This window comes from Apteryx mantelli, chromosome 3, assembly GCF_036417845.1.
Source record: "Apteryx mantelli isolate bAptMan1 chromosome 3, bAptMan1.hap1, whole genome shotgun sequence".
NCBI classification, from domain to species: domain Eukaryota; kingdom Metazoa; phylum Chordata; class Aves; order Apterygiformes; family Apterygidae; genus Apteryx; species Apteryx mantelli.
This window is the reverse complement of record NC_089980.1, coordinates 84,482,366-84,499,130: the sequence shown is the minus strand read 5'-3', so window position 1 is coordinate 84,499,130 and position 16,765 is coordinate 84,482,366. Positions and strand designations below refer to the sequence as shown.

The following is a 16,765-nucleotide window of genomic DNA, read 5'->3' as shown; positions in this document are numbered from 1 at the left end:
GTTTTTCCTGCATAATTAAGACAGTTGTTTTTAGAAGGAATAAACTGCTCAGGGAAAAAAATATATATATAAGGACTGTTAATTTGGGGGTAGTAAAGCTGTTCTGAATGTCTCCATGAATATGAGTGTCTGAATATTTGTGAAGATGTGCTCTGCTGGATTTAGTGATAGGTGTGTTTTACTGTACCCCAAATATTGTAGTTTTACAGAATATTAATTAGGAGCTTAAAATACTGAACTAGTGTGTTGCTAGAGATTACAAAATGTGCCTTAAAAATAGTTGAGTGGATTTCTAGGCTTCAAATCTGATTGCTTTTTCCTATAGTGAAATTCTTAGCTCTTCAGAAATAGGCAATAATTTCTAAATTTAGTAAGGTAGATTTTATTTAATAAGAAAAGCTGAATGAAATTAAAACTGTGATGTGATATATGCTATATTAGAGTTGTGTTTTCTTGACTCCTGTTTTATAGCTTAAAGATGAAGCTGACAGCAGACTAATGTTCCTGAAGTATATTCTGTGACAGTTGTGATGAGCACATATCTGAAACTATTTACTTTGAATAATACCTTCCATTAAGTCAGGTATAGTGAAGTATGATCTTGAGTCACGGAATGGCTACTTTGCATATTCTGAGAAATGATAGTTAGAAATACTGATTTTCCTCTTAAAAATAAAAAAATAAAGACAGGTGCATCATATTAATTCATAAACTTTTAATGTTGCATTCAGTTGGATAATTGATCACCATTTGAAACAAAGTGTTCAGAAATAAATTTCTATGACAATCTTCTAAAAACATACAATATTATTGTATTAGGTTTGAACCAATTTCTTCCACCCTCTCACTCTTTCTTTTCTGTTGCGAAACTGTAATTGCATGACCTGCTAATAACATATCAAGTCAGGACCCAATTAAAATCGTCTGAAGGAGGGAGTGTCAGGGCTGCATAAGTGGGACATTGTTAGATATGAGCAAATAAGAAACCTGAGAAAGAGGAGTGAACATAGTCAGAAGAATAGAGACCATTAGATTCTGAATTGGGCAGCTGGAGCCATACTTGATCATTCTCCATGAGATCGATGACAGCACTGCCAGAAGCCTGGTCAAGGTATCCTTTCTTATACTCATCATAAGTATACATAAGTGGAGAACCATTTTTGTAGAGTGCAACCCAAACATTTGTTCCTTTTGCATGTACATGGTAGGAGAAGTAATAAAGTCCAGGGATCCTGCAGGTGAAGATTCCTGTTCTGGGGTCATAGTGTTGCTGCCTATTGTACAAGATCTTATCAAATTTGATCGGAACTGTTGCCCCTGGGTAGGCTTTTGAGAGGATGACACTGAAAGCAGATACTGGCATCCCTGTAAGGGCTTGGTTTACTCCTGCTTTCATAAAAGACATTCCCGATAGGTCTCGAGACTCGCCTGCTTTAACATAGCTTTCTGGCATCTGTGGGATTACAGCTTGGCCAGGGGGACCAGGAGGACCTGGGGGGCCTGGCAAGCCAGGCTCTCCATTGTTACCCTTAGGGCCAGGGGGTCCAGGTGGTCCCATGGGTCCGCTTAAGCCTTTTGTAGAAATACCTGCTGGACCTGGCAGTCCTGGAGCTCCTGGCTCACCTTTTGCACCAGGGGCTCCTGGCATGCCAGGAGACCCAATGGGGCCTCTGATCCCAGGTATTCCTGAAGGTCCTCTGGGGCCTGGTTCACCATTGATCCCTGGCACACCCTTAATTCCTTGTGGGCCCATTGGACCAGGCAAGCCAGGTAGCCCAGCATGGCCTGTGTCGCCTTTTGGTCCTGGAAAACCTGGGTGTCCCTTAGGACCTGCAAGACCCTGTTCACCTGGGTATCCTGGTTTTCCATCTAATCCTGGCAGGCCTCTTTCACCTTTTGCTCCAGGGAATCCTGCAGGGCCTGTGGGGCCCATGTCACCTTTCGGTCCCGGTAGGCCATTTTCACCAGGTAAGCCTTTGAGTCCTTGAGGGCCGATGTTCCCTAATGGTCCAGCAGGCCCCGTTTCACCTGGCACACCAGCTGGGCCTTGGTCTCCTTTTGGTCCTGGAAGGCCAGGAAGACCTTCAGGCCCTCTGTGTCCTTTCATCCCTGGCAATCCTGGCTTTCCAAATCCTGGCAGACCTGGGGGTCCAGGCAAGCCTGCTGGTCCAGAGTGTCCTTTGGCTCCAGGAATACCTGCTGCTCCTGGTGGTCCAATTGGTCCAGGCTTGCCAACACCTGGTTCTCCAGGTTCTCCTGGGGGACCTTGGGGACCTGGGATACCAGCTGCTCCGGGTGCACCTGGTAAACCTCTGTCGCCTTTCATACCTGGCTGACCTGGAAGACCATTCTCGCCAGGCTTCCCTATCCCAGCAGGACCAGGAAGGCCTCGGGGTCCCTGTGGGCCTGGAAGCCCCCTGCTACCTGGGCGGCCTGGAACTCCAAATCCATTTTCTCCCTTTTGTCCATTTATACCAGGAATACCTGGCTCTCCCTTCTCGCCAGGGAGACCCCTTGGCCCTTGAGCTCCTGGAGGGCCTTGTGGTCCAGGCTTGCCAGGAACAGATAGTCCTGCAGGGCCGGGAATGCCAGGGGGTCCTTGTGGCCCTCTTGCTCCTGGGAGCCCAACTGGTCCAGCATCTCCTTTCTCACCATTTAATCCTCGGTCTCCTGGCTTTCCTGGTAAACCTGGCATGCCGGGCTTTCCAACAGCAGAGAATCCGGGAGGTCCTGGGGGACCAGGGGGACCCTGGGGACCTGGACTTCCAAATCCAGGTTTTCCTACAGGACCTGGTTGTCCTCTTGGTCCGATAGGACCTGGGAGACCAGGGGGTCCTTGTTCTCCCCTTATCTGCACACCTGTGAGAGAGAAGAAAACAGATCAATCAGGACAGCTATACAAGATTTGCAGACCTGTAGCATGGTGGTAAACATGTGAAGGGTTAACCTGAACCTCACTGAAGTCAAGTTTCTAATAATGCGGTCAGTCACTAAGGACCTGATCTCAAGTTCAGACAAAAAAAAGTAACTCACAGCTCTGACATGATTAAGTAACAGAAGCAAATGGGAGTGACAAGTGACGAGACATCTAGAAATTTTTCAGAACTGAATACGTTTAGGGGCATCAGAGGGCTAGAAGGATGTTGTGCAAATAGATGCAAACTCTTACAGAAAAATGAAAATAGGTTAGGGATTTAGCAGTGATGAGGTGAAATGAGGAGTATTTCCTGTTAGCTGAATCTTGCTGCTTGATGCACAGAGGATATGCAGATGGAGTGTGTTGCAACCCAAGTAAAGGAGAATTTTTCCAATTGTTGGTTTTGCCCTTTGTAAGCTTCTTCACTAACTCTTTTTCACATAATACTTTTCTATATAGCAGGAGCAGCACTGTGCTATTTTTTTCCCTAAAATCATTAATATTTTTGAGTTAAAATACTGTTTCTTTACCTTCTTTACAGTCTATAGCAGTTGTTTGCTTCATAAATGAAGCTGGTGTGGTGTATAAACCCGAGAATGCTGTAGACTCGTGCTTTGTCCAAATAACAGACAGTCTTCTCAGCTGGACATAACATTATTGCTATACTAAATCTTTGCAAAATCTTTGTTTGTTTGTTTATTTTTAAGTGTGTAGTCATGCTATATTGGCAAAAATAAAAAGTAAAAAAATAAGATCTTGAATTCAGTAGCTGTGATGATCAGACTTGCATCCTGTTATTGAACAAAAAAAAACAGAAGAAACTTCCTGTACAGATGAGTCTTCCCTTCTAAAACTGGTTGGTGCCACATTTTACTAGTGAGACTTTTGGCTTCTTTTTGCTTCTCCAGAGATATGTCATGACTTTTTTTTTTGGGGGGGGGGGGGAGAGCTAAGCATATAAAATGGTATTTTCAAATAGTATCTTAAAGTATTCAATTTGTAGTCATAATTTCTCTTCTCACAGTGGCAAGATCTTAACTGACAATTCACCTTATTACAGTTCGAATTCCAGCAGGTTGGTGGGGGGGGGGCGGAAATCTAAGCGGGGGGAAGAGGAGTGATGCTTGGTTTTCTTAGTTATCAAAACAGCAGGTGGAGCCGCTTAACTAGATGTCACAAATAGAGGAATTAAAAAAAACAAACAAACAAATTTGAGGTCACTGCTCATCTTCTGAGTACTTTGGGGGAATTTGCAGCTTCCTATTGGAATTAGGATGTTTATTTGTAGGATATTACAGAGCAGATTAAAATGGATATTGGGAGAATACTTTAATAAAATGCAGCAAAAATGCCACAACTGGTAGCATTATAGAATAAAATACCATAGTTATGGTGAATATCAATTTAAGAAGGCACGTAAAAATAAAAAGAGACTGAGGGATATAGGAAGCTCCTGAATTTTGATTTTATAGTGTCAATATAGTGCGCTTGATGCATGCTTAGAAAAGACTGTTAACTGATCAGCAAAAGTTTGCATTTCGGTCTCTTGCAAAGAGAGCAGAGTATGAGTAAAAGCATGTGCAAAGACTATTGTCTCTTAGATAATAAATTGCTTTTTCCAATTTTTAGCTAGTCTTGATAAACCAAAAATGAGATGAATAGTAAGAAGACTATTCTTGTGCATATGAATTTTTCAGAAAAAATACAGAGAAGAGCTGTATGTATGTGCATTTGATTTTGATTTGATATCTGCAAGGTTGCTTTCTTCCTATATTGCCAGGAAAATTGTTCTTATTTAGCAACCATAGAGAATACATTCTCCTTTCTGCTGATGCATAAAAGCAGCCTAAAAGCATATCACCTCAGTTTGCACACCTTGCTATCTCATCATCCGTTAAGCCAATGAAAAGGAGGATAGCTCATAAAATCCTGGAGGTGGGAAGAAAACAATGCCTGTCCTTCACTGACAAACTAAAAATGCAAATATTCTTCTTTCTCTTCTGCAACAAAGATTGTGAAATCTGTAACTAAGTGATGAATCTCGTGCAGTCTTTACTATCTAGTTGATATTCTTGAATTTCTTACTGCTGAACTCTGGGATTCAGTAGAGTGCAATTGCAAGTTTGTTTTCTTGTAATATAGGTGGTACCAGAGAAGGCAAATTTTAAGAACACCATATGAAGTTGGGAAAGGCTGAAGACCAGCAGAATTAACACATATCCTGCAGTGGAGGTAGCACATAAATGTTCTTTCAGCTTTTTACAATTTCTTTTCACCACAGATGACAGAGCTGCCATCAGTGAAAACCACTTACTGAACTGGAGTGTGCCCCCCTTGAATTTATTGCATAGGTTCTAATACTGAAACAAGATTGTAGTGACTTCAGAAACTACCTTTTCACATAACAGAAGAGTTATGAGAACATGGGCAGGTCAGGTAAAAGCCTCTGTACAAATACCTAAACAGGTTCCTGAGCTAATGCTGTCCCAATTGTAAAGTGTTAAGGGAAAAATATAGGTTTTTACATCAACTGCATGAATTCCAGTTTTCATTTTAGTGGAATCCAAAACCAGGCATTTATGTGGGTACTTTGGCGGACAACAATGACCCCAGCCAGGTCTGCTCTTTTATAACTCACTCAAATAATTATGTCCTGGCCTACCAGAGGAAATGCATTTTGCCCTTTAGGAGCTAGAGTGAATTTAATTTCTGCAATGAGGCAACATTCATTTTATTCAGCTATGCTTGAGTAACATGCAGCTATTACACTGAACCAAATTCTCCCTTTTATCTTTTTTGCGGGGGGGGGGGGACAAATTACGTCAGAATGCTTCTCGTTATTGCTTTTTACCTCATTTTATGAGCCTAGGACTGATAGAAAGTTGCATCTACTGCAGTGGATCTTGCCTTTTGCATAAGGTACTAAAATCTCTATCCTTATTAATATTATCATAGAGATTAAAATGTCTAATAGTTGTGCTGTCTAGAGATGATAGTAAGTCCTCTTAGTGAAGGACAGCTGGATGCATTAATGAAGTAGGATTTTTACCAGGAAAATTGAAGTAGTGGTTGGCTACTCTTATGTATTTCTTGGCATGCGTATTGAAATGAAATTGGTTTGAGTGCAGTCAAACCGTATTTATGTATTAAGTATGAAGACTTTAGCATAACCTGCAATAGAGCCTTATTATTTTGTTTAAGTATTGCTGAACAGTTACTTAAATCTGTGATTATTTTCAGCTAGGACTTTCACAAGGACTTCAGTGCAATGAACTAATAGATTATGAGTAATGTCCTAGTATATTTAAGAATTGATAACCCTGAGTACACATAGAAAAGGAAAGTAAACTCTGACTGGAGAGCTATTAAGAAAGATATTTTTAATACTCTTAAACAATTTCATCAAATTAAATAAAGCTTTATTTAATAGATTTTAATTGCCAGCAGAAGCACTTTCTGGAATTGCACCCAACATTAGTAGTTGTCTACTAAACTAAAATTAAGGAAAAATATAATTTGGCTTTATTGGTCTGGTGGGTGCTTAGACAAGGATCTGTTTAACAGAGCTTGCATTTTATCAAGTGGTGAAGATTCCTACCTTTGGAGTTTCTTTAATTTTATATTAAAAAAAAAAGTAAATTAAAAAATAATGATAGTTCTGCATTCAAACTACATTCTTTTGAGTAGTAAATACTAGCACAGAAGAGGGAAGAGCAATTAAATTGAAGATATTTCAAGTTCTATAAATTAATCCTTCACTTCAGCTTATTGTGTTTCATAAAAAAGTGGTAGATTTGTCATTCATATAAAGTCATGTTGTGCACGTAGTAGAGATTAGTTTCTCTGTAGCTACATTTATTGCACAGCAGCCCTCACGTATACACTGGACCTGCTTTTAGACTAATTTTGGGCACTGAAGTTTCTTTTGCCCAGTAGAGGAACATCTCAGAGATCTGCAAAGGCAGCTTTGCTCTGATGTTGTGGCAGATCCGCTAGAATGCGTACCGGCCTCCTGCAGAAATGAACGTAGGACTTTGTCCTAGGTTTTCTGTCAGATGCTATTGTATGATCGATCTACACATGTTGGTGTAGGTCACCGGTTTTGGCCTAAATTGAAATTTGACTGCAGACAGCTTTCTGACAAAGCTATGTAAAACATGAAGAGAATTTGCTAGTAACTAAGTGTCTAGAAACTAGGGTTTTGTGACCAGACATGAAGAGTGACCAATGATGGAAGTTTGCAATATGCTGCTGGAGCTACTTGCATATGTAAAAACTCACTAGAAAACTATACAATTAAAAGTGATGAATTTGGTTCTGTAGTCTCCTGTCTAATCTTCTGTGAGCATCTAAGGTTAGAAACAATGATCTCTAACACACTTTGCTCTCTTAAACCTCTTCTAAAAATCCTCTATAGGATGCCTGTTTTCCAGCATGAAGAATAGTAATGGGTTTCAGTCCTCCATTTTGAGGCTTGTTCCCAAAATGAAGATTTAATAAGCAAATTATGAAGGACTGGACTCCATATTCTACCACTGTAAAGTGGTAGGTTATTCCTTTGGCAGTCTAGTATGTAGTCTTTGTTCCTTTCCTTAAATGGACATGTCTTACATTTTTCACAGGTTGAGGTAGTCTTTCTAAATATGAAGTTACACACACATTAGATTCTCTGTTACTTAAGTATTTAAAGTGAAAACTTAGTTCAGGATAACTCATTTCTCCTTTCCTTTCATCCCATTTCCTGTCTACTTTCCTCATCCCTTTTTTTCCTAATTTGCTGCTGTTTTTCTCCTTTCCAGATGTTTTGTTTAGAAGGGAAAAAAACATTAGGAAAATTTGTAGAGGAGAACTAAGTAAACAGTGTATTTCACTTATATATGCATATAAAATATATGAAAGTAAGTGATACTGAATAAAGTCAGGGGAAAACACCATGAAAAGTTAAAGCAGAGAAGGAGGAAATACAACTCTAATCCAGTGGAGGTTCTAGCTAGCAAACCCTCAGAGCAGCTGTTTATGTGCATGTACCTGAACATGCTTTGCTCAGTCTGAGTGCCACAAGTCCCTGTGCTGAAGGCAAGGGATGAAGCTGTAATAGTGTTTTGGGGAGAAAATTTCCTAGTCGTTATCCTTTCTGTGCCTTAGTCCCCACTGCAGAGCGTTCTTGGCACATGTGAGCTGGAGTCCTTTGGGGTGGCATTAGGACTGCTCTTTGGGTTTCATGTGTGCCACTTGGGAGCATTTGGTCCATAGGATTGGACTGGAGCTCATCTGAAGTGAACCCCCCTAGAAGCATATGGTGTGGATTCCATGCCCTGAGCAGCAACTGTGTCTGCTTCTACTGTGCTGCTCTATTTTGTAAGGTTGACATAGTCTAAAACATCTTTTTTCCTCTTAAGAAAGGAGGAGCTCATTTGCAAGTCCTATTTCTGAGTCCTTCATTCAGTTCTCTTTCCTGCCCAAGTATGCGTATTGCAACTAAATACAAGTGAGATACAGTAAAAGTGAAAACTGTTCTGAATAATGTCACAAAGTCCAGAAAAAAAGAATGCCGTTCTTGGAGGGAGTGGGGGGATGTTAATAAGGAAGCTTCAGTACTCTTAATTTTAGTGAAAATGACTGAACAGAGACTACTGATCATCCTTTAGGGGGACAACTCATCAAATATAACCAGCACCTAGGGAGTTAGAAGTTTTGATTTTCAAGTTTTAAAAAGGTTTTGGCATGAGTGAACACTAGATATTAAAAATAAAGCTGAGCTTACACACTTTTATACAGTATACAGTTAAGAGTAACCTCACAGATGACTTGTAAAGGCAGAGAGGATACATCTGCTTTCTGGTATCTTCATTCTGCCTATAGGATGTACAATTATATATTGTCTATACAGTCTGTCATAAGATTGATTTTTGAAATCAAGAGAACTTTTCATAGCAGAGATAGAATTGTTGTATTACTATAAGAGATTAGTCTGTTACTTAAAGTATAAACTGAAGTCCCTTGTATAAAAAGATATAGAAGTTTGTCATATTTTTATGAATGTATATGAAATTATTTTGCCTTTTGAGAGTTTAAACAAGTCTGCATTTGTCCATATGCGTCAGATATATGTTCAAACTCACATCTACCATCTGTTTTAAGTAGCTTTTTTCTGAATATTGTAGCTGAATGCTCTATTATTAAAAATGCCAGGGTTGAGTCAAGAGACTTGAAGATTATTGGCATGTTATACATAATTATGCACTCAATACTGTTTGATCATTCCCATTACTTAAGAATAGATCTGTGGCTATGGTTTTGTTCCTGTTTTGTATCCTTTTAGCAATTATTGTCTATTGTCTGTGACAAGTGTGTATCTTTGTCAACAGGAGGCAGATGCCAGAGTCACTCCTAGTTCTTTCTGCAGTGATGATATTACTTTAATAAACCTAAACTATCAATGAAAGTTCAATACCAATAGTATAAACAGAAAGCTTTTGTTCATATATTGATACACTAGGGATAACTGCTTAGGTTAGTTTATTACTAAAAAAAAAAAAAAAAGGCAAAATTACCTTGACTTTTCACATTGAATGGTAGGAACTGTGGCCCCTTAACACTGGATTGTTTCTGGTATCGCTCAGAAAAATATCCGTCACTACCATGGACAATGTTCAGACAAAGCAGCAGCAGCAAGGATATTTGTAAATGCATGTTCCCAAATCTGTTCTGTGTTAGAAAGAGGGAAAAAAAGTTTGTTTTAAAGGAAAGTTGATCAATTCAGTTTTCTGTGAATTAATAAATGGGTTTTCTTAAGCTATTGAAAGCTTCATATTATTTTGTGATTAATTCCTCAGGCTTTCACCTAGCTGTGAAAAATACTCTAAGAAAAAGGGAATCAGTGTTGCTAACTAAGGGTTTTGGATGCTAGAGCTCCTCTACAGATATGTTGGAGGCAAGAGTCTCTCTGTTACTCCTCCAGTTATTATTTCTTCTTAGGAAGAGAAATAATTTTAAATAGATGCCAATTAAAACCACTATTTTCAGAAACAGTGACTATTTTGCTAGTTATACTAGGGCCCCAAAACTAAGTTCAGCCTATCATCAAAACTCCTGGAATGAAGATAATTTTCCACAGAAATACATAGATACTCTACCATGACCTTATTGCCTCTGTCTAATGCTATAGCAAATGAAGCATGAAGTCCTGTCTCCTTCAGCATCAATGGCAAGAATCTTACATTGCCTTGCTTGAAACCAGGATTTTACCTGTAAACTCTCAAATAGCCCCAGTGGCCGTAAGGATGTTGTCACTGACCTGTGAATATCAACCCCCTCCCCCTAAAACGGAAAACATGTATCCTGGAGAAGTTAGCTTCAAAACCAAATAAAATGAAATGAAATCATAGCATACCAGGCTGTTGTGGAGTTCCAATGCAGAATAGGAGAACTCCTCAGTTGAGGAGTTCTTCTGCCACAGGTGAGTGAGCAGAAGCTGATGATTTCAGTGTCACCCCTGAGTATTTATATGATTTTGGGTGACTGCTGGGCATAAGCTCCTCCCCCAAACCAGTAAGCAGTAATTATCTGTGTGTGTATGTGTGGTTTTTGGGGGTGGGTGAATCTATTTTGGGCAGGCATTCTAGATCCTGTTATTTTTTTTTCCCTTGAATTTCTTGTGTCCTTGGTGAAATTGTATTGCTCATAGTTTGTGTTTTCTTAAATTTTTGCATCCCCTCTGTTTTTAGAACTGAGAAAGGTAACATTAGAAAAAATCATGATCTTGTAAGTAAGGCTGATAATTCTAAGTGCTTCATTTGGTTTTCTCTGTACATGTTTTAAGGAAGGAAATACATACTTTGAGCTTTGGTGAGTAACTGCTCTAAAGTCTACAGAGACTGTGGCATAGGCTACTCAGACTACATATCTGAGTAATTGTTCACTTCACTGGGATGAGAATAGAGGACTTACAATTAAGATATTGATTAGCAAGTTGAGTGCATACCTAAAGATTACTTTTAACCAGTTATTAATTTAGTAGGGTGTTGTCTTCAGATTATATTTATAGACTTCTGCTGTGTTGATGCTGGAGGTATAGTACCACCTATTTGATGTATTCTGCATGTAAGGCTTCTGTATTACGAAATCTTGAAATGTAAGCTTTCATTACTTAATGAGAAATTTTTTTATTATTATTATTCAGTTGTAACAAATGTATTGAAGTCCATACTACTTAAAGAATAAAAAGTGCAAGTGTTATACAGGCTGATGTTTGGGGTTGAGGGTTTTTTTGTTGTTGTTGGGGTTTTTTCTGAGCTTTTCTGCATTCAGTAATTTTGGGGGGTAGAGGGAGGGTTCAACCAAATGTTGCTATTGCTGTATTCTTACTAGTTCCATGTTGTTCCTATTAAATGGTTTCGGTTTAGTAAATTTAAACTACCACTGTTGCTGGATCAAACTTGATCACAGTTTATCTCTTGTTAAATCTCTCTTTTTTTTTTTTCTTCAGATTATAGATTGGTTTTAGGCATTATGAAAGTTTGCTAAACTAATCTTCTTTAATAGACTGTATCCACACATTATGACTTCTTCTCTGAATAAATGACAGAGTCTTACAGTGTTTCATCTTCATTTTTATTGGTGTTCAATGCTAAGTAGGCGGTAATTTTCAATCCCTGAATTGTTTGTTGCTCTGAAACTTTATTAAAGAGCAGAAATAACAGAGAAGAAACAAACCTCTCTCATTTGGGATGAAACCATAGAACTAAATATATGGTGCATGTCTTGCTTTTATCAGACATTCTCAGCAAAAGTAAATGTATGTAAATTATCTGTCGGTTAAAATTCCTTTGCCAATTACAGCCTTTTGAAGGGGGGATGGCATTGTTATATGGTATTAAGTCTCTTAGGAGTTAGATTTTTGAATACATTTGAAATTCTTTATTCCCCTTGCACCAAAGATTAGTGTGTGGGGGGGAGATAAATGATATCTCTGGTGTTACTAAAAGAAGCTGAGCGTGTGCTACAACTTACTGTCTTGACGAAGTGAGCATGTAAAGTTGTATTTATTTTTCAAGTTAATTTATTCCATTTGTGGAACTTGTCTGGGGAGCCTTTTGGTGATGGACAAGGCAATATCTATGTAGAAGAACATATGTGCACCCATATTTTAATACCAATGTAGAAAAGTTGTAATTAAGCCAGGATACTAGCATATTATAATGTAGGAATACTAATAAATAACCTGTGTTACTGTGGGTTCTCATGCATGGTAGGTACAGAAGGGACACCTGTTACCTTTTCAACCAAAAGACTGAGCTAGTGGCCCTGAACTGTGCAGCTATCCCATGGGATGACAGGTTAACATGGGCTGAATTTCACTGCTTTGTGTCTTTGTTTAATTCCACACTCTTCAAGTGACAACTCTTTTTGGGGCTTTTATGTATTATGGCAAATATCCTAGAACACAAGTTACTATACTGAAAGAGACCAATGGACCATCAAGTCTATTCTGCTTACAATTGTGCTAATACATTTACTTGCTAGAGATCTGTATTAATGTTGTGATTTAAAAAACGACTGCTGCAATAAATTATTTAATGTATTGTCAAACAGTTCTTTTCTTCTATTCTTCTTCCTAGCCATCCTCTAAACAGCATTATGTTCTATTTTTATAAATAAACCCTTTCCTCTGCAGACTTAAGCCTGCAACCCCATTAAGCTTGTACAGTCTAGCCAATGTAATCATCAGCTGTTTTCAGAAAATGTTTGTATGTCTGAGATGACATTTCTATTCCCCGTGTGTGCATTCATTTCCTTTTAATCTTTTGAAGAAGGAAGCTTTGTCCTGAAGTTGTTTAGGTAACTTTTCAAGCTGCTTCATTTAAAAGTTAGTCTCTATAAATTCAAATGAGAATCCAGTCATCCACTTTTGGCAGAGGCAATGAGTGTATGGGCATAGAATTTATTTCCTCCTTGAAGAAAATCAACTGCAATCCCTCTTTTTTGGCTCACATAAAACCAAAAATAGCTTTTAATTTAAAAACATTTAAATATATGGCCCTTAGTGGGAAGTGTGGTTGTTGCTAATTTGACAATATTTGGCTAAGAAAGGAACATAAGACGACAGTTCTGTGCACACACAGTTTCATGATAATTTCTAGCCTAATTCATAAATACCCACAAAGCAGACACACTTATGCTACAAAAGCACCAATAATGTGCACTTTTGTTTGTCCAGCAGCCTCACTTCCTACCTTGTCTCCTTATGGGCAGGAAGGTGAATAATCTCTGTGTACCTGTGTGTAAATAGGGATGATTGTGGGGTTAAAAGGTATATACAGAAAAAAACTGTTAACCTTGTGTTTAACCTGAGCTCCACCCTATTGTGCTATCTTATGCTACTTTTTTGGTCTGAGGTTTTGTTTTTTGTGGTTTGGGGAAATTGAGGCGGAATTGGAGTTTGCATCTTTCACATGTTTTCCCTGTTGCTGTGGATATTTTCTACTGGAAGAGCACTACACGCATTTAGCTCTAAGCACGCGTATGAAGGGTAGGCTGCCAAATATATTTGCACATGCAAATATATGTGCAATAGGCATGCTTGTGTATGCCTCTTTACAGTAACAGCACATTTTTAAAAAGAAAGGTTATTTGCATACCTGTTTTCCAAGTATAAACACTCAGATACTTTTGTTTTGTAGCACTGTATTTAGAAATTTGTCTTTGCTTTCAAATGTAGGTGTCTTCACTCCCTCCTTCCCCTGTCCCAGAACAGTAATAGTCAAGGATAATGGTGTGATAGGACACTCCATTGCACCGTTCCAGAACTTGCTTTCAGTTATCAGGGTTTTCCTCATTCCATATAAAAATAGCCACGGTAGTATTCCTTCAAAATAGCAATTTAGTAGTTTAGGGCCTAAACTTACTGCAATAAAAGAACTTAAAATAGAATTTCTCTGGACCATATGAAGCAGATATTGAAATCACAGATTCTTTAATGCTATTTGCAGCAGTCTCTGCTGTTTCATCATGTTTGCTGACTGAATGTTGTTTGTTCATCATTAAATGCACATGCTTTCTAAAGCATCATGCTTTAGGAAATGGAAACTGACTTTCACCATTATCCTTCAAGGTTATTGAGAATTCTTCCTAACTGCTTTTGGAAGCTGGGTAAAAGAGGCATATACGCCACATTCACCCTTGCACTAGAGATCCTAAAACGTAAACTGTAATAAAACAATTAATTACTGCCTCCCCATCACTCCCCAAAAGCAAAACTCTTGGTTTAATGTGCCAGACAAAGTCTGGGATAGGTCCTTGCAGTAAGTGGGAACTGACTAAATATGTTTCTGATACTAGAATCTAGGAATTTCAATGTGAATGTGCTTAGAATTATTTTTTTGATGTAAAATCTCAGTGCTGTTAAGAAAACACAAATATTTTGCTTGTTATGGCTCAGTATCTATAGCTAGTGCTCTCCGGTGTTGTAATTCAGTTCCAGTTTTGTTACCTGCCTGAAGTAAACCTTAGTCTGTGATAAGTGTTCCTTTATAAAAGTACTTATACCTAAAACTTGTGGTAGCTACCATTTTGAAATGGACCCTAACAGGTTGTAGCACCACCACTGGTGAAGAAATTCTCCAGTCTAAAATTTTAAGTCCTATACGAGAGGCTCTCAGGAATATTGTAGAGGAAGTTGAAAGCCTACCATGAAATTAAAGGAGTAACTGGATTTCTTAGTTTGTGGTGCACTTTATGGCACTCCAGATACTGTTAAATCATTTTAGCTCCATGGATTAAAATTATCCTCTCTCCCTTTCTGTCACAAAATGCTGAACAGTATTTGTACATGACTGTGATAATGGCCAGGTAAGCTCAAAATGTAAGTGCAGAAGAACAAAGTGTTCCATTGTACCTTTTTAATGGGGAAAACTAACATAGAAGGGTTTTTTTCAGTTTCTTACTGTTCACTGTCAAATACACCCAAAGCAATAGGAAGGAGGAAAATCCTTGACGCTTTTTTTTTTATTACAGCTACTTTTTATTTGCATGAGTGATATTATATGTTCTGACACTAGCCACTTGAACTGCACAGGGCTAGAAACCACCTTGGTGAAGCAATTGTGTACCTTGCTAATTGCAAAATAAATATGATTTCAGTTTTAGAATGCATGCCTTCTTTTGTAATTATTAGATGCTTGGTTAAGGTAATCTGCAGGTCAGGGTTGTCCCATCCATATTCATACTTTGAGATACAATTCTTTCTTAAAACAAACAAAACAAAAGAAACAGTTTTTTACCCCTACCTTTCTGTGTTAGTCTTTTTTATAGATACAAAGCCCTTATGCTTTTAACACTTGTAATTGTGGTTGAATAAATGTCCTACTTTCAAGTAGTTATGGAAAGATTTTCTGTATTTATTCTGGCACTGCGAAACTCCCTAGTGACCAGTTTGTTCTGTTTAGTTCAGGTAACTTGATCACAACAGCTGTATTTAGTATAGCAGTATATTTAAATAGATGACTCCCAATTAAATATTTATAGTTGTATTTTGACTGAGCTAACTTGCAGAGGCACTGAATAATGATGCTGAAACATCAGGAAATGACATGTTCCGCATATGCTGTAGAGAAGGGTCTGAGACTGGCATGAATTTCCGATATTATCATCCTCAGATTCAGATAGTATTATTAGTAAATGCTTTTTTAACAACACTACATTGTTTGTGGCCCCATTTTGTTGTGGTTGTACAAATAAGATAATCTTCCCTCATCTCCGAGAATTTATAATACTACAATAAAATATAGCAAACAGAAGTACTGGTATTAAGAAAGATGTTTTTCAGTACCTTGGGTACGCTGCTGACCTGACCTTAGTTTTTATTTCATCCTCCCCTGCCTTTGAAAGTAACAGAAACAAATGCTGATCAAATGAATGTGTTAATTTGAAACTCATCAGATCTGACTTGAGATGAAAACCGGTCACTTTTCAAGATAACTGAAAACAACAAGCTATTTGTGTAGACATTAGCTGTGTTTTCATAATTGTTAATACTCATCCTTTCTCCTGCTAATATAATATAACATAACATAATATAATAATATAAATTAAATGCTGTAAATGTTTAAATATAGATGGAAAGTTCTCGCTTTTCAATAGAGTCTGTTTTAAAGTGGAATCATGCAGATACTGGCAAGATTTCCATCTTTCTGATGGAGGGGAATAGCAGAAAGGACAATCCAGTTAACCTTGTTTACGACTTGGGAAAAGATCAAATTTTCAGAAAGACTAGAGCTCTGTATTCACTTAAGCAAATCTGAAAATTTGACTTTGGCTTCTGATGAGGAGGTTTTAGATAACTATTTCTGAAGCTGCTTACACATGGCCAGGTAAAGAGATTTCCAACTGTTTCTGCCTACAGGTGCTCATTTTCAACCTTCTCCCTGCTGTTGACTGCACTCTCAGCTATGTCAATACAACAGTTTAGAAAGTTTTTTCTGTAAGCTGAATTAGTAAGAATTTGATTTTAACTAAAATGGAATGAAACTTTCCTGGGAGTGTTGGAGGAAGGGAGATTTGTTTTCGGTAAGTCTAGATCATTTCACAGGATGTGTCAAATGATTTAAAACCCCTGAAATACATAATTGCTCTTGAAAAATTACCCTAAGTGCTCTTTCTTTTTTTATTAATTTTCTAAAGTTCTTAGTCTTCTAGTTTAATTTTTCAGCCCACTGTCACCAAACCTGATTCATAAGAGCAAAAACAGCATTCACATAAAAACATAAAAGTGCAAAAAAGTCACATATTTTCCTTGGAGGAGGGGGGAGGGTTGAATTCTTATGTTTTATTTGTTTCATGCTCTGCTTT

General features: G+C 38.0%; 2 protein-coding genes across 5 annotated transcripts in view; one reads left to right on the top strand and one right to left on the bottom strand.

Annotated features, from left to right (window-relative positions):
- Positions 1 to 16,765, top strand: part of NT5DC1 (5'-nucleotidase domain containing 1) — a 175,376-nt gene that overhangs the window by 17,144 nt on the left and 141,467 nt on the right. The window lies entirely within an intron of this gene.
- Positions 965 to 9,610, bottom strand: COL10A1 (collagen type X alpha 1 chain). The gene is made up of 2 exons (XM_013958972.2): positions 9,472 to 9,610; positions 965 to 2,859 (listed from the first exon to the last, which is right to left on the bottom strand). The coding sequence occupies exons 1-2, from the start codon at positions 9,608 to 9,610 to the stop codon at positions 965 to 967; spliced, it is 2,034 nt and encodes a 677-aa protein (XP_013814426.1).